Source organism: Pempheris klunzingeri, chromosome 5 (assembly GCF_042242105.1).
Source record: "Pempheris klunzingeri isolate RE-2024b chromosome 5, fPemKlu1.hap1, whole genome shotgun sequence".
In the NCBI taxonomy this organism is placed as follows: Eukaryota; Metazoa; Chordata; class Actinopteri; order Acropomatiformes; family Pempheridae; genus Pempheris; species Pempheris klunzingeri.
In genome coordinates, this window is record NC_092016.1 from 25,950,525 (window position 1) to 25,976,078 (window position 25,554).

A 25,554-nucleotide genomic window follows, 5' to 3' on the forward strand; every position below is an offset into this window, starting at 1 on the left:
TTACAGAGTCGCACTAAAGTGACGCAGCTGTATCTAAAAAAAAAAAAAGTCCTCTCGGTGCAGCTGAACATGGCGGCGCTGCTGAGAGGTCTGCGGGCTGGAAGGGCACTGCGGGGGCTGGGCAGCGGTAAGACTGTGTGCTGCTGCTGCTGTTGTTGTTGTCGTCGTCCAGTGATAACACTGTTTCTGCGTGTCCTCTCTTGTGGTTATCCGCCGCACGAGGCGGAAACGAGCCCGTGTTGGTATTAGCTACTCTTAGCTGTCCGTGTCACCTTCTGCGGCACGGATGGGATAAGTTGTCACAGGAGGTGACCATGAAGGACAGGACAGGACTGGGCAGCAGAAGGCTGGTCGTGCCTTTTAAAAACAAACTCATCAGGCGGATCAGTGTTGCTTTAACGTGGTGCTGTGGTCCTGTAGACCCCAGTAGTGCATGGTAAACACGGTCCTGCAGATGGGGGCGTCTCTGGTTATGCAAGCTGTCAAAGCTCCTGAATTAGCTATGTATGGCTCAGACTGTCTTGTTTGACTCTAAGTGTTGGCACTGAATTATGTGAAACTGCTCTTTAATCCAGGACACTGACAGTTTAATCCACCAAACATCACTTCCCGTTTTAATTTCATTGTATGAGGATTCAAACCAAACACCACAGTCCTCCACTGAGCTGCTCTGTGAAGTTATATTGTTGTACATGAAGTTTTGGTCAAATATTGGCACTATTGCACCTTTTTCCCTGATAATCTCCTCCTGAAAGTTGTAAAAACAACACGGCTGACAGAAAAATTCAATCTGATCTCACACACAGAAAACACCCTGGACAATATCGTTGGTGATTTGCAATTGAATTTGTGATGTTTTGCAATATTCAATAGATTGAAGTGTCCTCCAGGGATAATATCAAGTGGTACATAAAAGAACTTCTACACGACAGAATCTACTCAGTGTAACTTCAGTGACAAGCTTTATATGGACCGGATATTTTGTCTTCTATGCCTGAAAAAGGTCAATGACCTAAAATATGTGCATATGATCAAAAAGAGTGTGCAGGTCTGTCCTCTACTACGTGTCTGCTATCTAAAAAACACACAAAGTCAATAATTAAAAATGTCAAAGCTGCAAGACCTTTTTCAGGACCTCGGTGTCCCTGTATCCACGTCTGGAAGTTTCTAAGAACTCCAGGCATGTGGCTGCAAGAGAAAAGTCGATGAAAGAGAATCAATCAATCAATCAATCTTTATTTATATAGCGCCAATTCATAACAGTGTTCACTCCTGAATGGAAAAACAATGATATGTAATGTTATGTGTTATGTAGTTCAATGAAGAATTGCAGAGACCAATCCTCTGTGTTGAGCTTGAATTTGGTTGCTTTAATTATTAATTGCTAATTAAGTGAATTATTATTTAAAGTAATTATTATTTTTTATTTAGTTTTGATATAAATGGGGGATTTGCAGTTTGGTCACATTTTCCTTAGACGCTACAGTAATGAATACATTCCTCCCCACAGTGGTGGCTGCACCAACAGCACCGACCCGCCAGTGCAGCAGCCTGAGACGGGGCTTCCACCGCACGGCACCGAGGCTTCAGGATGAACCCAAATCAGACAAACCCCCCACCTCCTCCTCGTCCACAACCTACCATGAGCACTACCAGGCTCACTCTGCTGAACAGGACCCAGCAGCAGCTTCCCAGGAAGATTCGCCATCCGGTCCAGCAGCTGAGGAGGCGTCCAGGCCAAACACTAGGTCAGTCCTTACAAAACCACAGTACAGCACTACGCAGCACTGAAGTGCCAAGCTTTTACAGTATAAAGATTCAATGTGAGTTAGACTAATGTTAGTACAAGTGCAAAGACGCAATACAGCACAAATAAACAAATATAATAAGGTGCATGGTTCATTTTTTGTCATTCTACAACACAGAGTTGCACAATTAAAACACAAGTTGTAGTTGGTGGAGTGTTGATGAGGAGTTAAGGAGTCTTACAGCTTGAGGAGAGAAGCTGCTCTGTAGTCTGCTGGAATGACAGCAGGCACTTCTGTGTCGCTTGCTAGATGGCAGCAGGGTGAACAGGATCTTTTTCATGCACAAGACTGCTGAAATGCTGAAACCCAACCTTCTGTGTGTCTGTGGGAAGTTACCAGGACCAGAGCGGAGAGCAGGGCGAGGAATATGAAACAGAGGAGCAGCTTCAAGCTCGGATCCTGACTGCTGCTCTGGAGTTCGTCCCGCTGCACGGCTGGTCGATGGAAGCCATCGCGTCCGGCGCTGAGGTGACCTGCTGTTAGACTACAATTACCGTAAAGCTACACTTCTCATTTTGAGAGCAAAATTGGCGTTCTATTATGGCCCCCTTTCCTTCATCCCTCCTTTTCAAACAGGCTTTACAACAATCTCCTACTCCTCTTTTGAATGTGACTTGATGCTGTGTCTGCTTGCATCTTTCTGTCACTCTCCACACAATCTCGTATGAACAGAAGCTGACATTGTGCGATGTGATGAACTTGTGAGATTGTTGTTTTTCACCTGAACACAGCTTTGCTCGATTCAGTGCACTCAGGGGTTTTAATCGATTCAACCTTACTCGGTCTGGTCTGACCATTTGCTGGTGTTGGTAAACTTACTGAGTCACATCGCTGACTTGACAAGTCTTCACCGTGATATTTAGCAGTAGTTGCATAGTGTCGCTTTAAGGTATTGTAGAAACAACAACCAACAAACGTCAGCAAATCCGCCAAGAGCAGTTTTGGATAATCAAAAAAATCAACACCTGAAGACTTGAATATGTAGCATAAAGATGCTCTCCTGTTCTCGCACATCTTGTAATCTGACGTAAATACAGCATGCAGGAAGGAATAAAGGAACTTAAATGAAAGCTGTTACACTCGAAGCATGCAGGGCACCCTAGTGGCCAAGTTCATGCAGGTCAGATCACGTCTGCTCTAAAACCTCCAAAGTAGCCTCAGCTAAGAAGAAAAACTAAGGAGTAGCAAAGCGATGATGATGATGATGATGATGATGATGATGATGATGATGATGATGATGTGGTGTGTGTGTGTGTGTTGGTACCAGACGCTGGGCCTGTCCTCTGCATCCACTGGTATGTTCTATAACGGAGCTGGAGACTTGGTCCTACACTTCATCACCCAGTGCAACTCCCAGCTGACGGAGATCCTGGCTGAGCAACACAAGCAGGTCCATCTGGGCCAGGCAGAGTACGTACACACACACACACACACACACACACAGACACAGACGCACACACAGACACACACACACACACACATTCAGTCTACTTTTAAAATGTTAGATACAATTTCAACAGCATGACCTCCCATATTTCACAGAAAAAGTCTTCGCTGCAAATACCTGAAGTTGATCATTTACAGTTTGCTGTTTTAATAAGCTGTAAAATCTCTGTTACAGTCAGTAATAATGATAAACATTGAATTTTAATTGTATAACACACTTTCAAATACAGCAAAATCTCAAGGTGCTTCACAGAGAGGGTCAAATAATCATAGTACAGCTTTAAACCCAAAAGCAGGTTAAAGTAAGATGGATAATATTGGAGACAAAGTATTTAGAGCACCATGTTTACAAGGAACACACATGAACCAGGACCCTGGGAGAAGGCAGGGAGGAACAGTGAGCGAGTCTCAGGCCCCAAACATTCCTGGGAGTTGATTCCGCAAGTGTGACAAAACGGCCCGACCTGGCACAGCAAGAGCTGCCAGACGTGGGTGTGACGTGTGAGGATTGAGGGGTGAGGAGCTCCTGGAGGGAGGTTGGACCGGTACAGTTTATGGCCTTGAACACCAGGAGGAGGAACTTGCAGACCGTGGAGGACTGCGATGATGTGCTGTGTAACCTCTGGATGGCTTTTGGTTGGAAGGCCTGTGAGCAGAGAATTGCAATAGTTTATGTAAGAGCTGACAAAGGCATGGAGCAGTACTTCTGCATCTTTAATCTCAGGTGGAATAATGAGGTTTGACAGACACACTTCCTTTGTTCGTTGATGTGTGAAGGACGCTGACGAGTCCAGCTTGACTTCCAGGTTTGTGACGAATGAGGAGAGAGGGATGGAGTGACCACTGATTGTGATATGGGTGATAGCGGCCTTTTTTGTCTGATGTTAGAATCCAAATGGGAAATTGTGGATTTCAGCTTTGAGCTTTAACTGTGTTGCAGACCAAAGAAGACTGCTGACTTTCTCAGAGATGCTGTAGAGACCAGACTGAGGATGCACATCCCCTACATCGACTCATGGCCACAGGTACAGTGTGCATGATGACGAGTCACAGCAGAGTGCAAGGAAAGGTCGACCTCTTTCATTTGGTTGTCCTCATTACTGACAGAGGTCAGGACTGAGGAAGAAACTCCATTTGATCCTTGTGTGTGTGTGTGTGTGTGTGTGTGTGTGTGTGTGTGTGTGTGTGTGTGTGTGTGTGTGTCCTCAGGCGATGAGCATCCTGCTCCTTCCTCACAACATCCCAAACAGCCTGAAGCACCTGTCCACCCTGGTGGACGACATCTGGTACTACGCTGGAGACCGATCCACAGACGTGAGTGGATCCTATCACCCTCGATCCCCTCCTTCCTCCGCCCATACCTTCCTGTCCCCCTTTCATCACCACCCCCACAATATCAGGCCTGCCTCCTCCCAGGTTACTTGTTACTTGTTTGTGATGTTGTCAGAGAGCCAATTTGACATCCACTTTGCCATGTAAATGAGTGCCGTATTTGAATTGTGTATTTGGAAAAATAATAATCTTGTTTCCACAAATTCCTGTGCAGATTCACAAATACACGTCTGTAGTTTGTCACTCAAGTCAAATCAGATATGTTTTTGAACTTGATGTAGCAGACAAGGAAAATCTAAAACGACACAGTGCCTAACACTAACTTTGCTACAGCTGCCTGTTGTGGCTGCAGCTGTGCTTTTCCATCCACACAGTTGCCCTGTGTTGTCATTCAACCCTGCTCCTCTAAATGATGTAGGGCTGCATCTAACAATTGATTACATCATCGCTCAATCTGCAGCAGAGTGCAGTATACCGTTTACCTGACGATTAACATGATTAGCTGATTAATCTTTGATCCATAAAATGTCAGAAAACAATAAAAAAAAGAATTCTGTCCTTGTTTTGTCAACCAACACTCCAAAAGTGGAAGATAACTGATTAGTTCACTATGCTAAAAGACTTAGAAGAACTGCCAGTCCTCACATTTGAGGAACTGACACCAGAGAATTTTTGGCATTTTTCTTCTTAAAAATGACTGAAACGATTAACTGCTGGTCTAAATACTTGCTGATTAATTTTCAGTCGACTGCCTAATCGATTAATCGATGTGCTTCCTTGACCAAGCTGAAATTCTTTCTCACATTATGTAGGTGTACGTATGTCTTTTGGTTTGAATTCTAATTCTTCACTTTGTCTCTTGTTTTCTATTCAGTCCATTCTACTGTACATGTTCACTGTCAGGCACCAGTGACTTTAAAATGACATTGTGTTGCCTCTTTCAAAAATCTACGATATGAACTATTCGTGCCACCCCCCCCTCTCTTGTAGATGGACTGGTACACCAAACGTGCAGCGCTGACGGGCATCTATAACACCACAGAGCTGGTCATGCTTCAGGATTCCTCTCCAGATTTCCAGGATACCTGGAACTTCCTGGACAACCGCATTCAGGATGTAGTCAACATGGCCACAACCGCTAAACAGGTAGAGAGCACCGCATGTTGAACGAAGGGGTGAACAGATGAAATGTGGTCATTGAGGAGTTGTTTTAAGACTCAGTGAACACATGTAGAACACAATGAGTTCAGAGTGAAGGGAAGTGAATCTCAGAGGCCAACCTGTATTTAGATAACGTTTGACTTCATTCCTCAGTCACTGTGAGATGTGTGTTTCACCTTGTTCTGTAGGTGCAGTCGACTGGTGAAGCAGTGGTGCAGGGGCTCATGGGAGCTGCTCTTACAGTAAGTCTTTGCTTCATGTTCATCAGTGAATGAAAACGTACGTGCAGGCCATTAATCTGTGCTCCTAATTTGAAACCTCTCCTCGTGCGTGAAGATTTCTACTGATTCATGCATTCAGTCACTGCAGGGGCTCTGGGATGAAAAACATGTAAAGACATTGAAATATACTGATAGAAATGTGGCTGATGTTTGTCTTGTGTTTTCCAGCTGAAGAACCTCACAGGAATGAACCAGAGACGATGATGGGAAAACATCTCTTGCTCACATGGATCCTGACCGTCTGGCTTGTGTCATAAGCTGAAGATCAGTTTGCTTGTTGCTCTTATTTCTAACTGTAAGGTAACTGTCTGAAAGTAATGGATTATGGCTTTTCTTCAGCAAGAGAGAGCTATTATTTTTCACAGGCTAAAGGTTTCTCTCTCAGTTCACCTGCAGGATCAGTGGCTTTGTTTTTTGGTTAACTGTACAGGATTTCACTCTCCTGCTCAGATCATTTTTCCCTTTGTATAAAAGGACACAAAGATCTGTAATTTTGTTGTTGAATTAAGACTTCAATAAAATAGTTATTATTGTATATTCAACTGTTTTGTTGTGTTTTCATTGTTTAATTAAAATGAATCGGACATCACTCTTTTTACTTACAGCAGTGAATAATGCATAAACTGCGGATTATCTTATTTTTCTACAAAAAAACTTCGTTATTAATGAACAATGAATATCTAAAAAAAAATAACAGAGTTCTTTTATTTTGAAAAAGACATTGCAGGCATCTCTGACCCGGATATTAAATATAGACCCGCCCCCGCACCTCATTTAGACCAATCACCATCAAAGCTACATCTCCTGGCCAATCAGCGGATGGTAAATAATTCCGGAGGCCAAAGCAGCGGCTGTGTGGTGTGAGGACGAGTCTACAACGTTAACTTTAGGTTTACTTACGTCCAATAATGCCGTATGCTAACCAGCCGACGGTGAAGATCACAGAGCTCACAGACGAAAATGTAAAGTTTGTCATTGAAAACACTGATTTGGCGTAAGTATTGGCTTATTTGTCTTTTCAAATCGTACGTGTGTGAAGCACAGAGCAGCCATTATTCTTCTTAGCGCCGAAACGCATGTTATGAGACTTTATACGCACTAAAATAATAATAAAGCTATTTGTGCTACGTGAACTTAGCTTCTCCGCACCGTAACTGTGTGTGTAAGTAGAAAATAAATGAAGCTAACGTTGGAGTTTGACAAAGGGTGTTCAGCGGTGCTGTTTCATGAGTGGTTGAGTGAAACCTCAGAACCTTTTTCCTCTGACAACATCAGCCTTCCTCCTTCTCAGGGTTGCAAACTCCATCCGCCGTGTCTTCATGTCAGAAGTTGCAACTATAGGTACAGTAGCTTTCTGTTTCTCTGTTGTGAATCATTGTTTTCATCGTGTGCCAGTGCTGGACCACAGGTCTGAGGTCTGGATGGAGAGGAATTAAGAGGAAACAGTATTTTAGACCGCGTTCCGTTTAGGTGAGCCGGTTCCACACTTTACTGTGAGGGCTAACTCACCAGCATGGCTCACTAAATGGAACAGAGCCATTGTTGACAGATTGTGTTTCACCTGTGCATTTTCCTGCTGTCACAAGTCAAAATGTAGCAGCAGCTGAATGGAATTCAGCCATCACTGCTTTCATTATTTACAGCTGTGTAAGCTTTTCCTACTTTTCCTGAACATTTGCCCTCCTGTGAAGTCTTCTCAGTCCAGTGCAGCAACTGTCCAACTAGTAATTAAGCAGTGCTAATAGATGTTCTGCACACAGCATCCTTAGTTATTGGGTGTCACATCAAAATGGCTGTGACAAAGAACTTGCATTGCTTTACTTGCAGCGATTGACTGGATCCAGATCGATGCCAATTCGTCGGTCCTGCACGATGAGTTTGTGGCGCACAGAGTTGGTATGTATCACAGTGTTTCTGCTGAGCTTTTGGTGATGATAGTAATAGAACATACTGTTGCAGTGTGAGCACGGGGATGTGGCTGCCGTCACAGCATCCATGTGTCCTCTGTTGTCAGGTCTCATACCTCTCACAAGCGATGACATCGTGGACAAAATGCAGTATTCTAGGGTAAGTGTACTGTCATGTGACCTGTCAATGCACCATGCCTAACAGTGAACCTCTGCCCGTACTGAACTACAGATTATCCCACACCCTAAACTGAAGGCTATAAATATTTGGGAGTTTACCAATCGCTCCTCTAGACTGAGGAGCGTTGATGCTCGGGTCCTACAGGCGTTTTTATGTACACCAAATTGACTTGACTTCACTTTTAATCCGTTAGTCTTTTATTTCTCTTGTGAGTGTTTCCTGTTTTGCTGTTTTTATTTTAATCATCCGTGCAAACCCTAGTTTTATATAAAATCTAGTGTATGACTCATGCTCACACACCTACAGGCAATTAAGAGTCAACATTTATTCTAACCTGCATATCTTTGGACTGTGTGGCGTTTGCATGTCCTCCCTGTGCATGCATGGGTTTCTCCGGGTTCTCTGACCTCCCCCCCCCCCCCCAAGTCCAAAGTCATGCAGGGACTGGGACTGGCTCCATTCCCCCATGACCCTTAAGGATAAAATGGTATAGAGAGAGAATGAATGTATAATAATGGGATGTTTATACCAATGTTCCAGCAGAGCTTGTTCCTTGTTGTGACTGTTTACTGGAGGACAGACAGCATCTCTCTCTCCCGCAGGACTGTACCTGTGATGATTTTTGTCCAGAGTGTTCTGTCGAGTTGACGCTGGACGTTCGATGCACTGAGGACCAGACGCGTCACGTCACGTCACGGGACCTTTTGTCCAACAACCCCAGAGTCATCCCCGTAAGTCTTTTCTCTCAGGCGATTGAAGTCATTAGAGGGTAGCAGAAACGGAGGACACAGCTGACAGTCTGTTTATTCCAGGTGACTTCCAGGAGTCGAGACAATGACCCCAATGACTACGTTGAGCAAGATGGTAAGATCAAAGCCGAAGGTCCTTGGCACATTATTGTCAGGCGTCTGTTTTTCCTTTCATTTCATCCCACATTTTAAGCATTTACTATTTTCTTAATCTCTCAACTTCTTCCTCCATCATTTACTGACACAACAGACATATTACTGGTGAAGCTTCGTAAAGGCCAGGAACTACGGCTCAGGGCATACGCCAAGAAAGGCTTTGGTAAGGAGCACGCCAAATGGAACCCAACAGCAGGGGTTTCCTTCGAGTACGACCCAGACAACGCACTGAGGCACACGGTGTACCCTCGACCTGAGGAGTGGTAAGTTTTCATGCCAGTGTGGTTCATCAGAAAGGATGAATGTTAAATGTGGAACAATTGATGCACTGCACTGCTCTGGTCCCCAGGCCAAAGAGTGAATACTCAGAGATTGAGGAGGATGAGGTTCAGGCTCCCTATGATCCCAATGGAAAACCAGAAAGGTGAGGAAAGAATCATCGACATACTCGAGTTGATAGGATACATGCGGTGATGTTCTTGTTATGCTGGCGAATGGGGAATGCGTAGAACCGTTTCTATGAACTGAAAGGGTCAGTAAGCATGTTGTAAATCTACAATCATCACTACATTTTAATGAACGTTCAGGGGAATGCATATAATCACGTGATCGGCAGCAGTCCAACAGCTCGTCTGTGCCGTTTCCCTGCACAGGTTCTATTACAACGTGGAGTCGTGCGGCTCCCTGCGGCCTGAGACCATTGTGATGTCAGCGCTGGCTGTGCTGAAGAAGAAGCTGAGCGATCTGCAGACTCAGCTGAGCCACGAGATCCAGAGCGACGTGCTCACCATTAACTGAGGGCTGCTCCCTAGCACGCAAAGACCTGCATTTCACAGCTGTGGAAGGACCAGAGGGCAGATTCAGGATGGCCGTTCAGGTCACATGGCACACGTTGACACCGGCCTTGAATCTGTGAATTTGAACCAGCTGTACTGAGTTGTAAAAGCTATTATGTTAAATACAATATTAGAAATCATCATTTATGATTATTTGGAAAAAAATCTACTAAAAAGCGAATGATTTTCATGTATCTATGTTTGTGTCAGTGCCAGCAGATATTGTAACATACTCTTGTGTGTGCTACAGCCTCCAATGCAAGGTCAGTGTCTGAGAGGGAGTTTGGCTCAGAATGATAGAAATGTAGTTTTGTCATCAGCAGTGTAACACTTACACTGTTAGATTAATATTTTGAATGTTACTTGTTAAATAAATCTGTTTTGAAGTAATCTTTAAGCATTTCTTTCTTGTAATTTCAGTGGGTGTCAGATTAGTTTCTCGCTTGTCATTCTTCTGTTTTCTTTAGTCAAACACATGGAAAATAAATATTAGCTTTGCATTTAAACTCAGGGAATCCTAGAAACTCCTTTGCAAAGACAAATGCCATAGAATGTGATAAAGATGGAACTGCACTTTGTAAAGAACCTCCAAGGTACTTCGCAATACCTGAAGTCTGCAGAGCCACACAGGGTCAAACCAGGAGGAAGGGGATGTGGTTTCAAAGTAAAAGCACAAATCTTGCAGCATCCCACAGCTGTGGGTTAAACTAGTGTTAAGCTGTTTGATTGAATCTGATTGAGAACAATCACTGCATTATTTCATGATTTACCTTGCAGGCCAATTACTGACCAATCTTATCCTGCTGTCATCATGCCAAATTATTAAACGTGTGAGTTTTTACTTTTATCTATATCTCTATCTTATTAAGAAAGCTTTACTACCCAGCTTAGATTCCCTTTTTAGCTTTTCTGATACTCTTGTACAGTCATGGATTTGTCTAATATTCTATTGTCTGAACATCATCTCACCAAAATGAGCTAAACTCTTAAAGCTTAAATTTGTCACAGTGTCCCGAAACCCCACAATAGGAGTAAAAAGTGCATTTACACAAATGGATGTGGAGGGGGAAAAAAAGATAAAAACCAATCTGATGGGTTTATTTTCTCCTTGCACAAAGGCGAATTTTCTTCGACGAGGCTTTTATTTTGAATGTGTTGAGAAGATGTGAAATACTTATTCCAGTGGGCTCCAAGTGCGACACTGACAGCATCACCCCCCCCACCCACCCACCCCCCCAGATGGAACGAGAGGTCACAGAGGGTGTGTGCGTGCAGAGGTGAGCCAGCCGTGGATGCTGTGGGATGTGGATTTCATCGGGCTCGACCTGCGGTGTCTTCACGGGGGGGGATGACGAGGGTAAGCCGTTATCTGAGAAGGTCACGCCGCGCTCCATTCACATTTCTGCCAATTTAAGGATTCATTCATTTGCAGCAAACGAAACATGAACTGTCAGACGAAACAACGTGGCTGCCGAATTAGATGGGAGCAGTCATTTAATTCGGCATACATGTATTCTACCAAGCAGCAACAAAACAAGTCAAACTTTTCTAATTGTGACACGAGAAGAGACCAGACCCACCTTGGTGTGTCAGGGGAATCAATGACAAAGCAGAAATCAGGGGCGGTTTTTGAAATGAAATGAAATGAAATAATTGGACAGCATGTATGCCGAATTGACTTCATGGAACCAGCCGCTGAGGTGAAGTGTGAAGTCATGTCTGAGGGGATGTGGAGCTCTGTGGATACAGGAGACAACGTTAGACTGCTCAGTCATTGATAGAGTTGGGTTAGAGGACAGGAGGTCACCCACAGTGTCTGCAGCTTGCATGTAAATGAGTCCAGGAGGTTATAAATCATCATTATTGGTTATTTGGTTGATCAAAAACGAAATTAAATATTGATTGGTTATGTTTGCCCTTTCACAAACTGTGTCCCTTACATAATTATAAAACTGCCCAAAAAAGCTGTTTTAAAAAGCACATTTTAAAACATTTTTATCCAGACATGTTGTCATATCTTTCCAGATTAATTATTTCTTTTACCATAGGTAGGTTAGGTTACTGTCTCCTGCACTGGCATCAGGTGTTTCAGGCAATTTTACCTGAAGTGGAAGTGAAGGAATCCAAATATGTGATTTTTTTTATGTCTCTCAAATAAAGGGGGTGTATCTTCAGTGATAAGGATGTGATGTTTCAGAGCAAAGTACATGATGAGCCCCTTTATGTTTCTCCTAAAGTGAACCATCTCTGAGCCTACCCCCACTCCTCCCGTGGACTCATGGCTATGGCTATGATGAGGAAGAGGTTTTCATTTGTGTGCTCCTCTTCCTCTGCTGAAGAAGACAGTGCAAGCCTCTATGGCAGCGCCCCCATTCCTGCCACCGATCCACCCAGTGAACAAGAACATCCTTATGCATCTCTGCTCTGGTAAGTTTCCTCCGCTGCCTCCATCACTTGTACCAGACGGGACCGGAAGTGCTCACATCTTTTACTTACTATGCTAATACTACACTGTAAAAAGTAAAAGTCCTACTTTAAATGTTGCACATGTAAGATTTATGGAGGTATTTGTAGCTAAATGTACTTAAAGTATAAAGATATAAATAAATCAATGCCAAAAAATGACCTATGTGTAATTTTCTTAATTATCTTACTGGATTGTTACTGATACATTAACAAGTTGATGGACAAATCTAGTTTTAGCCTTTCAGCCACTGTTGGGAAGTTAAATCTCTGATTGTACATCATTTTATTATAATTCATGATGAATTTACATTCAAGTCTAGAAATCAAAGCCTCAAAGCTTTCTTAACATAATTATCAACAGCAAGCGATAACCTTTAATGTGTCTCACATGATGGCAGGTCCAGTGAACACTCCTCTGGAATAAATGTATTTTTTGAGTCTGAATCCTTAAAGGCAGAGGTTCTGTGTTAGTCTTGAGTGTTTAATTAGTTGATCCCTCACCAGTGTCAGAATGTCATTTGTGCACATGTAGAGAGTCCAGAGCAGATTCTCCTTTGTTGCAGCCGCACGTTGTGAGTTCTGTTATTATGACCTCTGGATTGCTCAATCATGAGTTGTTCCGCTTTAGTTTTGAGTGTTTTTCAGATGCATTGCTATTAAGATCCATTAAAGCATTTCTGCACCACCCCCTTAAATGTCTGTCCTTGTTACTGACTTTAACAGAACCACTATGACAAACATTAGACATACTGGGAATCACCAAGTTATCAGCTCAGAGGAAGGTTTCGTCCTGCATGCTCACTGTGGTGTGTCCTACTGCCCTAACAAGAGGAGGGGGGAACATGGAGGTTTTTGCCACTCAAGTATGTTTCAATGCACTAACTGTGTGAGAACACTGAGAGCATGAACAGTATCTGCTGCAGGTCATTAGCTGAAAACATGTGAATATCTGATCAAAGGTGATTGAAGTCCCACCAGAATTGGAGAGGTGACACTGGTAAAAAAAAAAAACAACAAAACATTGCACATAATGATGAGTAAAGCAAGTCTCTTTGTCCAGTTGTCATCGTGTCCAAGACTCTTTGCTGAGCTCCAACAGCAGCTTCACCGGATACAGAGGCATCCTCAACTGGATCATTATTCTCCTGGTCAGTTTCCAAACATGTAATTTCAATTTATGAGGAAAATGTCAGACTTAACGGCTTATTGAATTACTAATTTTACTGTCTGTCTGTGTGTCGTTCTGATTTGCAGGTCCTGACACATGCTCACTTGTTCTTGGAGAATTTCATACAGTGAGTATAAACAGCTGCATCCATGCACACATACAGTCTGTAGGCGAAATGCCCTGTCTACTGATTTTTGATACGCTTTCATGTTCTTGTTTAACAAGTGCACACCTGATGTGTGATGTTGGCCTCTGACGGGGGAGGGGACTCTTGATTTAGCAAAAGGTCCTCTGGTGATCACGTGGACACACCTAAAATTAAACCATAGCTGTAATTAAAATAAAAACAGCACTACTAGACATTTCACTCTGAGCAGATCTTTATGCTCAGAATCAGAGTTTCAGAGTTTCCTCTGATGAAGACTGTCAGATGTGGTGAAAAGCTCCAAAAATTGCTGTAATTGCTCTTTAAGTAGCATAAGACTCTGAGTTAACACTTTATTGTATACTTTAGAATTGTGTCCTGTGTTTTCCTCTCTGTTAACAGACATGGCTTTTTGATAGACGTCCAAAAGGTCTTGGAGCATCTTATTGAGGACAACTGCAACTGGCCATCTGTCAACCTCATACTGGGTACGAAACTCTTTTAGATAGAACAAAGCAAAGGACATTGCAGTAGATCGACCTTTATTAGCAGAACCAGTGATGTTGTCTTTTTTGTTCCACGTGTTCTGCTTTTTTTTTGTCAAAACCTGGTGCACGCTTTACCCACAATGCAATTCAACTGCCGACAGTTTGGTCGGAGATTTGGGTGTTTTATGCTGGTAGGTGCTCATGAAGCCTTTGGTCTCCAGCGGTGACGAGGAGCGAGCTACAAAGGTCTGTTTTCTGTAAGCTCACTTCTGTCTAACTCCACACAGACAGGTGACACTAAAGGTTAATCAGACTTTGCTCTGCTCACTCAAGAGGCTTTCACCAGCTTTGTTTCATATCTGCAGGGGACCTGTAGAGAGACTTTGACGGGAGCTCTGGGGTGGAGCTCAGCTGGAAGCCTGTCGTTGTGAATGATTCAGATATTTGTATTTCTTCCAGCTGCCAACATGTTTGCCGTCGCAGCGTTGCTCCTTGAGAGGTCTCAGGAAAAGGTGAGATCATTTATAAAAAAAAAACACTATTCAAATTCACGTTATGTAAGGTTTTGTTTTTTTTTTATCAAGTGATTTGTCAACTCAAAATAACTGTTATTGAAACATCTGTTCCATGTATTTGCGTCAGGGTATGCTGTCCCCCACCAGTGCTCATCATTTACATCTCACCAATCTGGGGCTTCTCCTGTTATTTCCTGCTGCAGTCATTATACACGAGCCCACCATATCAACAGGTGACACATATTTTCTGTTGCGCTGGCTAAAAAACAGCATATACTTTCCTCACAGTCCGCCTGACATATGAGGAAACAGTTTAGAAGAAAGTTGTGTGTGCTAGATTAATATTTCTCAGCGAAACAGTGTGCTTGTGATGATGGACCGAAGAGCTTTCTAGCCAACAGGAAAGCCTTGTGTCGTTTGAAGCCCAAACGTTGGTCATGTTTAGCTCATTGTGCTCTGAAGGATGTTGTATCATTGCTGGGATGTTTCTGCTTTTCTGTCCACCAGGTGGAGCGTTTTTCTCTCTCTGGTTCTACACTGCTCTGGGGATGAAACTGTATTCATACCAGGAGACAAACCGCTGGTACAGACACACTCATCAGCCAGGTATTTTTCCAACACTGGAAGTTGAAGCTGATTTCATTTCAGAGCAAAAAAAGAAAAATTAATCAATGCAGCTGCTGCCTTTTATATATATCTGTGTGTGGGTTTTTTTTCAGAGACAGACAAGAATGTTTCTGTAGCGCACACAGCCAACAATGAGCATCTTACTTTCCAAGGTGACGCTGCTTGTCATTCACGAGAACACACTTGATTTCTTTACTTTAACTTGTGATGATGCATTTCGTTCTCAGTGACTCTGTCTTTGATTTCTCAGACCTGTATTATTTCCTCGTTGCCCCCACTCTGTGCTACCAGAGAGACTTCCCTCGTACCCCCAAAGTCCGCATCAACAAGCTGCTGCACAGGCTGCTGGAAATGGTGAGCTCAACACTGAGGGTTTGATGCTTTTTTTAGGCAGTGAAGACTGCAGCAATATGGCTAATATAATGATAATGACAGCAGTAACACATGCTTATCCTCTTCCCTGTGAGGTGTTTCACTATGGAAGACTGACAGAGCCTGTATAAAAACAAAGAAGTAAAGTAAAATACATTTCACGTTGTTGACATATTTCCTTTTTATATAAGCTTTTACTGTGTCATAGTTAAATGAAAAACACATTCGCTTGAGGTTCACCCACCAAGCTGTGATTGGACAATTAATTAATTGTCCATTACCTCTCCATCTAAAAAGAAAAGCTCCTTTGCACTTATGAAAAGTAATGAGAGTGCGGTTTGTAATTACTATTGGCAGGTCAGTGCTGCCCTCTGAAATACCCACTACCCCTCGTTCCTTGGTTTTCTGTGTTGAGATTTGATTTTAAATATTAGCATGGAAAATCAATTCAACAATTCATTCACTTACTAAAAACAAAAACTTTAACAAAAGAATTAACTACATAGATTAACTTGGGGTTTCAGTATCAATGCCTATATCATCAATCATATGTATTGTTAACAAGTTTAAAGAGCAACTTGCAGCTTGGTTTTTTATTACATTTATACTTTAACTTGTCTGAAAATGACAATTTTGAAGTGTAATGCAGCGTTCACTGTGTTTTACAAGACAAAATTCAGAGGAGAAAGTGGTCACTGTCCACTGCTGTAGTAGGCAGTCTGAGTGGTCGTGTCTCACTGACTTGGTGTTCTTCCAGTAGGTTTTAATTGCATTTCACCATATATCATCATGGTCAATTATTGTGCAGGTAGCTCTAACTTTAACCTGTCAGGACACAGTTTACCTAGTAGGAAAAGGAAAGCTGTGAGCTTTGTGCCTGGTGAAGGGAGCGAACTTCATTCGTGGCGCTCATTTTAGACTAGAGGATTATCTTCCCAGCAATATGATGGAGTTTAGGATGGGATTTAGAAGCCAAGACTGTGTAAGACTGAAAGCTGCTGCCACCACAGCAGGCAGCGGTCACAGACCCTTCAGAGACTCAGTTCAGTGCTCTGAGCACAAGTGTGGGTTTCTAACTTTTGCTACCTTCTGAATTGATTGATTTCAGTCATGAGAAGTGAAGTGTCTCATAGTAATTATAATCAGGCAGCGATCTCTTTCTCTGTCTCTCTCTCTCTCTCTGTCTCTCTCTCTGTCTGTCTGTCTGTCTGTCTGTCTGTCCTGGGGGGGGGGGGTTAGGGTTAGCCCACAGATATATACTTGTAGCGTCATCGATCTATAAGCTAATGCTGATCACTCACCAGTTCTCCTCTGGTTCTCCTCACAGCACGACTCCACTTCTCTTCTCTGGCCGTTATTCCTTCAAACCCTCGTCTGTTCCTCATCTGTTGGATGACTAACAGGCTCATAAATATATGTGGCTGTGGTTCCTCATAGTTGTGTGAATACATATTTACAACCTCCTCAGTATCAAAATAAGCTAGCCATTTACCTCTACTGTGCAGATCTACCGCTCTCCCTCGTGTTACATCACGTCCAGTTTGGCTTTGTCTCACTAAATCGACTCCAGGAGTCACTGTAGCAAATATATTAGTTCATCTTTATGAAAATCTAGTTCCTAGATTATTTTCCTACACATTGATTGGATGGATTCGCCAACCTGCAAGTTGCTCTTTAAAGATGTTCTATTCCATCTTTAGAATGGAGCTTTCATTGATGCCGTGTATCTAATTGTAAGGGGCCTTTCCAGGTACAGTTGATGTCCATATTTACTGTCAGTCTGAGGGATGGAAACATGGCAGCTCGTTAATTAACGGCATTTTCTACCATTAGGTGATCGTCATCCAGATCATGGTTGGAATTGTTCAGCAGGTACAGCAGCTGGTTAAAGTTCTTCATGTATTGTGCAATATACCGTACAACTGACTGCACACACACACACACACACACACACACACACAGTTTCCTCAGAATATGGATAGTAAAGCAGTATACACACTGTTGCCCATAAAGTTGGAATAATTGTTCAATACCCCCAATCTTGTTAAAGCCTGAATCCACAGTTTGCAAAGGTTCATTGTGGTTTAAGTTTCACTGTGATATGTTTGGAAGAGTTTGATCAATAAAGTTGAGAAGATATACACTTTATTTATCAAGAATAAATCACATTGTCACAATCATTTCATGAGAAGAGGTAAAAAACATTTGATTCCAACTTTATGGGCAACAGTGTAGTAGGTATCTTGTCTTGGTTTTTCAGTTAGAGTGATGAAAGAAAGCCAGTACTTTGTGTTGCAGAGGCTGAACTCTCTGCAGGCTTGTAGTTTGTTACACCGTGTTTTATTAAGAAAAATACTGAGCTGTGTGGTTATCACAAAACAGTCAGTGGCAAAGACTGTCTGCTTCCTGTCAGCCTCACAGGGTGTTAGATTCTTCCACTTCACAAACTCAAAATATCAGAATGGTTCATTCATTACGTGGAGCAGTATTCATTTTCTGTGGACCATGAATACATGTTACAAAATGCATGTTTATGCCGGCATCACCTTTGTCAGTCATGTGATAAATGTTTCTTTACTATGTATTTAGTATGTAAATGTATTGCTTATGTATGTATGGCTTTTAGTGAAATGTCTTGGATTCCCATGACTGCATGATTGCCATTGGTACACACGTTTTATTTAAATCCTTTTGTTTAAGACCAAATACCTGCAGAAATACTGTTCTGTTCCATTAGCATCAGCTGTAAACTCTTATCTTATTTCTGAACATACTCTTATCTTATTTACATTTAATGTTATAATGGGATTGAGACTGAGTCTTTTTTTTTTCCTCACAGTGGATAGAGCCCATCTTCCAGAGATCGGAGAACTCCTTCTCTGTGAGTGAATCTGCCTTCATTGTGAATTTTGAAATAAACACGGCTTCTTCATCCGTAGATTTCACTTTGAAAAAAATCCATTCTTATCCATAGATTATGGATATCACCATGAGAGTGGAGCATCTGGTGGGACTGGTGGTGAGTGATTTTTGAATGACATTTCAACATGACTGATTCTGCCGACTGTAAATCCATCAATTTGGATTTTGAGCCGGTGTAAGACGTCACTGTACGATCACGTAAACGGATGTGATCACTGTGAAGAAGAAGTGTTCCCAGATGGTGGTGATGATGACTAGGATAGTATGTGTAGGCATGAAAATTAGAGATCAAGCTTTGTACACTGACACACATGACACAAGAGATTCAATAGTAATTGGTATTGATTTATTTTCTTGTCAGGCACCAACCCACTTTCTCTGGCTGCTCTTCTTCTTCTTGAGTCACTCCTACCTGAATTTCTGTGCAGAGCTGCTGCGCTTCGCCGATCGTCACTTTTATGCAGACTGGTGGTCAGTTGCACAAAACAGTTTCCGCACATTGTGTTGTTGCGCATTCGGCAGCGGCTCACTGCAGTTCATCATCTCATTTACAGGAACGCTACGACTCTGATCACTTTCTGGAAGAACTGGAATATCCCCTATCAGAAATGGTGCCACAGGTATTTTAGTCCCGACAGAGCTAAAACAAGCCTTCAGTTTCACTCAGATGACATGAAAGAATCCAATAATCCCCCTACCTTTTGCTTGCATCTCTCATGTGCCGTCGATCCTCGTCTTCACTTGTATGAAGACATGTGTACGCACGGCTGGTGGAAAAGAATGTGCCCCCGTCACGAGCAGAGTTACTGGTCTTCCTGATGTCAGCAGCTCTCTGTGAGGTACAGTCTGAAGCAAACTTAAACTTGCAAACTATTTTTGTAAAGAACCGTTTCCTCTTTTCTGCTTGTTTGAGTCTCAAACTAGACACAAAAATCTTTTATTACTCATAATTATTAGATTATGTGGTCGGTTTGCACATCTTGGCCCTCTAGAGGCAGCCGGAGCCTTTTCCTCTGTGGACACTGGAGTACGAGGACCAGAGGGCCCTTTCATCAATGCAGTAATAACCTGCTGGGATGTTTTTGTCTTCTCTTCCACACAGTATTTGATTGCTCTGCCCCTGCATAGCTGTCGTCTGTGCATCTTCCTTATGATGGTGTTTGAGGTGAGAACATCACACTACTGGCACCTGGACAAGGCTTCAGAGGTCTTACATACACACACACACTAGCGATATTGTTGTCGAGCTTTGACTTCGGTTTTAGAATACTGACATTTATTCAACAGTTAAATCAGAAAAGCCAACACACTGCATCCATAAGCTTGGCCACTTAATCTGATTGCTTCTTTTCTCTAGAAAACAATCGGGCCTGAATTTAAAAACAATAAAAACTGCAGCAGTTATAACAGATATTATAGCAAACTCAAGGAGGTCGCTTGTATGATGGATTATTAGTGAACCTAAAAAGAATTATCACCTGAATCTGCAGCTTCCTGCAGCTTAGAGACCAGCTGGTGAACACAGTGAAGCATTTGGCAGCTAAAGAGCCAGATATTTCCTACAGAGCTAAAAGAGAGTGAATACTAGGCTCATATCTGTCAGGTGGCCAGAAACACGACTCCAAATGAACAATAATGGTGCTCTGAACCAGCTGGATGTTTAGATAAGCAAGTATTCGTTAACACGTTGGCCCCCAGTCGCTCCTTTTTTGCTGTGTTGCCTCCGTCTGTCAGATTGGATCAGTGAAATTGGCAATGTCCAATGTTAGAACTACTTTAAATACCGTAGTTTCTTAAAAGAGAGAAAAAAGAGTGGCTGAAAGTTTCTGTTCCTCTAACAGTAAGCACACAGGGACAAACAGGGACAGTCCCTTGTATGGACTCCTGATTGGCTACACAGCCAATCACTCATTTGTTTTAGGTCTACTGCATCTCCATTTCACACCCATTTACTTGTATTAACCCTTTCATGCATAGAGGTCACTACAGTGTGCAGCTATTCAAAAGCTGTTTTCTTGTATATGCATGAGTTTTGATGGTATAGTTGCACATCAGCCACTACAGTGGATGCTGCTGCATCATCTCACACACTGCTGCCCAGTGGGAAGCCAGTACAAGTGAAAAAAAAAAAAGAGTGAAACCAAGATGGCAGACAGACAGCCAGGAACACCAAGTTGCTCTGTTTTTTTCTGTTCAAACCTTCTATAAAAAAAGGTAAGAAAAATATGGTGACATCAAGTAACGTCTAAGGAGTCATGCAATTGCTACATTTTCCAAGTATTGATTTTATATTGGGAGGAAATTATGATTAATCTTATAGCTATATTATTTATATCTTTGTAAAATATGGGTTGAAAAAAAAAAAGTTCAAATCTTGTTTTTCATGAATAAAGATGAATAAAAAGTAAAAGAATCCTGACAGGTAAGGATCATAATTCATGCATGAAAGGCTTAATTTAATTTGCTCATCACAGATATTCAAGAACACTTTGTTAAGCCTTCAGTACACCTTTTGTGCACAGTACCTTTGTGGCTGGTGCATTGTAAGAAATTATATGTTACATTTGTTTAATTTAGTCATTTGTCAGCTGGCCCCACCCAACTGGGTTTAATACATGGGAAAAGGATTAGACAGCTGATTATTATTACATGCTTGGCCTATATATACACTATTGTTTAATTTACTTAATGCACTTATGTTGAATTGACTTAAAACAAATATGTTCCATTTACAACATAAAGGGGTTGTATTCATGTTTGTTGAGCGTACTTCATTAAATGCTCGTTGCTCGATCAGTTTGAGTGAGAAAATATGAAAGAATATGAAGAAATGTGAAAATCGATCAATATTCGATCTGCAGACTGCTTTGTTTTGTCCAGCAAGCAGTCCAAAAGCCAAAGTGTCGCAGTTTAAAGTGACGTTTAGTTGAGAGATGACGATTGACGATTATCAGAACATGTTGAAACTGCTTGTCTTGTCCGGCCAAATCAAGTTCAAAAACAGGAAATACAGAATTGTTCTAAACATGTTTGGACACTTAATTCAGCTTAATGTCTGCAGTACATTTTAGATAGCTTGGTTACATAGGTTCCATGCAAGTCAGTAATCTTGAAACCTCTTACCGTTAATATAAGGAAACTCTCGGTTTATGATGAAAAAATACAGTTATATAGTAGTTCCACAACAAAACAGTTATGTAATCAAACAACAGCCAGGCTTCATTTCCTTGGCAGCATTATTAGCTCACCAGTATTTCACATGCAGGTTTACAAATGTTTAAAAAGTTAAAAGCGGGTTTTACTTCCCTTTTTTATAGTAAGAGCACACAAAGTGGAGCACTAGTTGGAACTGGCCTCTCCTTTTAAAGTAAAACTAAGCAGCAGCAGCCAGAGCAGTGAGCAGTTAATGCACTTGGACTGACAGGAGGATTTACAGTAAATGGCCACAGCGGGTGTGGTGTGGTGAATGATGGGAGAAGTTGGAAACATAATTATTTCATGATCATGACAAGCAAACTTTGTCATATAAAGTGAAGAAATAAATCATTTTACCTGTGTAAACCTTTGTTTTAGTAAATCTTGGTGTATTTCTTTAGCTGACGCTGCGTTTTCTCCTTCCAGCTTCTGGTTGCAGTGTTCCTCGGAAACTATTTCCAGGGAAACTATGGCAACGGCTTAGTGTGGCTGTGCCTGCTGCTGGGCCCTCCTCTGGCTGTGACCACCTACTTTCACGACCACTACATCAGCCTCCCCCACCATCATCATCACTCATCATCCTCGCCACTGGCATCAGACCAAGGTCATCCCAGCACAGTTTTCCTGCAGCCTCACTGAGACGGAGAGGCGACTGTCGTATCCTGTCGTATCCTGTCGTATCCTGTCGTATCCTGTCGTACCATATCTGGCTGTGATCCAAAGCTCAGTGAGGGCTGTTCATGTCTGTCCAAGGATGTATTCTGATGTCTGGAAAACCTTTTGGAGATATAATCCACAACCTCTGCCCAGTTCAGCAATAAGATAAAATAAGATAAGATATTCCTTTATTAGTCCCACAGCGGGGAAATTTACAATGTCACAGCAGACGGGGAGATATAGAGGAAGAGGAAGTATAAAAATAGAAACAATACAATACAATATATTCTGTATGTGTTGTCTATGTGTTGGAAAAGAGTCCCATACTTCCACATCTGAGAAATACTTATGCAATAAACAGCTGATTTAGTATTTTTTTTTAATCTACATTTGCAAATCTGAATCTTGTTCATTGTTACTGAAGAATGAGGCTGCAGTCAGTAAAGGTCTGTGTGGTTATTCCTGTTAGAGTGATGTGAGTCAGCAGCACAGGAGATAAGGTTGCTGCTCACACACTGCTCTGTCAACATGCAGTTAAGGGGCCCTAGTTCATCCAAGTTTACTGTAAGTTTCATGGACACAATCCAATTAGGAAATACAGGATATGACTGGACCTCATGGTCCAATGAAGCCAATGGAATGGAATGATTTCAAGCGTCTCCCAGCCAAGGGAAGTTTGTACAGGCCTTAATGACCTTTAGAAATGCACTGGCTTGTTCTCATCATTTCTTTGTCGTATCTTTATTTATATTGAATTGTACTGAATGAATTACATAGTGTTACCCTATCACTGACGGATGTGTGCTATTCATTGTTCCTTTGTTTTACATCTTTAGTCAACTCTCAGTCACAGAGCACATTAGACCTTTAATGGAGCGTGATTTGTCTCCTCTCGATGTCTGTGACTGTAAAGGTGATGATGATGCATCGTCTCTCAATGTTCTTTTCATCCTCATGAGCCCTCTAGAGCATGTACCGCACTGTATGTACGTAGCCTGTTGCATTCAAGCACTCAAGTGTAGTGCTCACGCATGCAGCATAATCCGAATTCTCTGAAGAGCCAGACATTTTTTCTCAGGGGTTGGTGTAGACCAGGGGTGTCCAAACTACGGTCCGCGGGCCAACTGCGGCCCGTGGTCCAATTTTCATTGGCCCGCAAGAAATTCTAAAAATGTATTGTAATGCGGCCCACACATGGAACCTGCGCTCGACTGTATTGTACTTCTTAGTCTCACTAGGTGGAGTAACTGTCTTGAACGAGGCAGCTTCTCTATAAAATGAGTAATAGAAGAAGAAATGTGCTACAGGTGACCCAAAATGGCGGAATTAAGGAAACGTAAGAGAGCAAGTGAGTGTAGAAAGTTTGAGACGCGGTGTGCGATGAGAGCACAGCTAATAACTAATGAAGATCACTTCTGCATTACGGAGGAGCTGCTTGATGTTAGCAGTCTAAAGAGCACCACGACGGGTGAGGATGTTTTTGAAGCTGTGCCAGATGCAGTTGGCATGATGGGAGTTAAATGGGACGAGCTGTGTGGAGGTGCGACGGATGGAGCTCCAGCTGGGACAGGTGAGCACAAAGGTGCTCCGCCGAGGGGCAAGAAAGTGAAGGTAAGGATGTTAATTTGAGCACCAGGGCTCTAGCACAGACTATTTCAAGCTTCCCTCTGATGCTGGTGCTGATGGTTGGCATGTTTAGTGGATCTCACTGATCACCTGAACACACTGAACAAGAGCCTACAAGGCAAAGACCAGCTTGTATCACAACTAATAAATGAAAGCCCACTAATGGAAAGGCTGTTTTTTTTCTTTCTTGAATCATGTTCAGTTATCAAGCAGAATTTACCTCCATTTGGTTGATGTTGCCAACTTTAATCCACTAGAGGTGAGGCGATATACATCACCTCTAGTGGATTAAAGTTAGCAGCATAGCTCACTTCTAGTGAGTGGCCCAGCCCTTTGGATGTTCTTCTGTATGTGGACACCCCTGGTGTAGACCAAAGCAGAGCAAACAAAGTGAATGCTGGACTTACATTCATCAGATGGCCAGAAATAGAACTCCAAATGAACGCTGTTGCTTTGTATCTGCTGGATGTGTAAACCGGCAACTTTTTGCTAATGTATTAGCCGCACGAACTTTATAAAGTGATGTCAGTGTTGTGTTTTCACCTCGGTGGCCAAAAAAATCAATCAACGCACGCAAAATCAATTATTTATCTAACCAGTAAAACTGCAAATTGTTGACACATCACTGGTAAGAGATAATGTTAAAACAGTACCTGCTACTATTTCATTGGAAAGATAGACCTTAGATCTCATAACTGGTGTCAATTCTGGCCTTCAAATGTACAGCTCAGTTTGATGTGCAGTTTAATTGGGGTATTTGTGTAGTGTCACCACGACTCTCTGGATGTACGCAGGGACACCACCTGGGAGAGTGACAGCTCCGAGGTTTGAAAACTTCAAAGACAGCTCGATTAAAGTTGCAGGAAACCAGAAGAAAATGAGGAGGAATGGGTTCCTTTCCATTCTAAAAGCTAATAGATAATTAATAAATAACCCTGCAGCAAGGTATCAAGCTTCTGTAGCAGAGCTGCTCAATGGCCAGTGATGGTTGCAGCTGTATTTGCATTGGGCAGCTTCCAGGAGTGAGAATGAATGTGAACAGAGCAGCAACAGGACTGCTGGAGGCATGGGGCCAAAGTTACCGACAAAGTTTAAACGATGATAATAGTAATTGTGCCCGTCATCCGTTGTGAGTGAGACAGCTTTTTCTCCGTGATGTGTGTGAACACTGATGATAACAAAAAGGTGCATTTTGCATTATATGACTTCTATTTATTGAGTATATAGTGGTTTTACTTGTCCTGTTAATTTTGACTGCTGTTAAGAAGCCACATTGTCCTTCTTGGACATTAAAGAGTAACTTACCACAAAGTCTGCCCTCTCTGGTTAAAGTTTAATTTAATGCAACTCTGACCATTGATCACTCAGCACTGCTGGATGTGGTCAACAGTGTACACCAGCACACCTTTAACACACCCAACAGGGATGTCACAGTGTGCTGATCTACCCATTAGCACACTACACCACTGCAGCAAAGTAAAGGCCAGCAAAAAACACGATTTTCTGTTTAATTGGT

At 42.3% G+C, this 25,554-nt stretch overlaps 3 protein-coding genes across 4 annotated transcripts; all 3 read left to right on the top strand.

Moving 5' to 3' along the window:
- The first annotated feature begins 46 nt into the window (after positions 1–46).
- coq9 (coenzyme Q9 homolog (S. cerevisiae)) lies at positions 47–6,563 on the top strand. Of its 2 annotated transcripts, none has more exons than XM_070830776.1 (9): positions 47–127; positions 1,511–1,748; positions 2,141–2,276; positions 3,076–3,218; positions 4,195–4,279; positions 4,464–4,568; positions 5,577–5,732; positions 5,936–5,989; positions 6,197–6,563. In XM_070830776.1, exons 1-9 carry the CDS (start codon positions 70–72, stop codon positions 6,230–6,232), a joined length of 1,011 nt encoding a protein of 336 aa, XP_070686877.1. In that variant the 5' UTR covers positions 47–69; the 3' UTR covers positions 6,233–6,563. The 2 variants fall into 2 exon arrangements, with proteins under 2 accessions (XP_070686877.1, XP_070686878.1); XM_070830777.1 differs by having other exon boundaries at positions 55–127; positions 4,464–4,670.
- Positions 6,564–6,866: 303 nt separating this feature from the next.
- Positions 6,867–10,247, top strand: polr2c (RNA polymerase II subunit C). The gene is made up of 9 exons (XM_070830869.1): positions 6,867–7,022; positions 7,320–7,369; positions 7,856–7,924; positions 8,043–8,095; positions 8,719–8,847; positions 8,929–8,980; positions 9,116–9,284; positions 9,371–9,445; positions 9,675–10,247. Exons 1-9 carry the CDS (start codon positions 6,937–6,939, stop codon positions 9,817–9,819), a joined length of 828 nt encoding a protein of 275 aa, XP_070686970.1. The 5' UTR covers positions 6,867–6,936; the 3' UTR covers positions 9,820–10,247.
- A 1,888-nt stretch (positions 10,248–12,135) lies between these two features.
- LOC139201310 (diacylglycerol O-acyltransferase 1-like) lies at positions 12,136–22,767 on the top strand. Its single transcript, XM_070830591.1, has 17 exons — positions 12,136–12,284; positions 13,384–13,471; positions 13,578–13,618; positions 14,039–14,124; positions 14,584–14,636; positions 14,767–14,872; positions 15,147–15,245; positions 15,359–15,418; positions 15,517–15,620; positions 17,472–17,510; positions 18,478–18,519; positions 18,613–18,657; positions 18,922–19,031; positions 19,115–19,180; positions 19,312–19,399; positions 19,663–19,725; positions 22,182–22,767. The coding sequence occupies exons 1-17, from the start codon at positions 12,136–12,138 to the stop codon at positions 22,392–22,394; spliced, it is 1,452 nt and encodes a 483-aa protein (XP_070686692.1). The 3' UTR covers positions 22,395–22,767.
- The last annotated feature ends 2,787 nt before the right edge of the window (positions 22,768–25,554 follow it).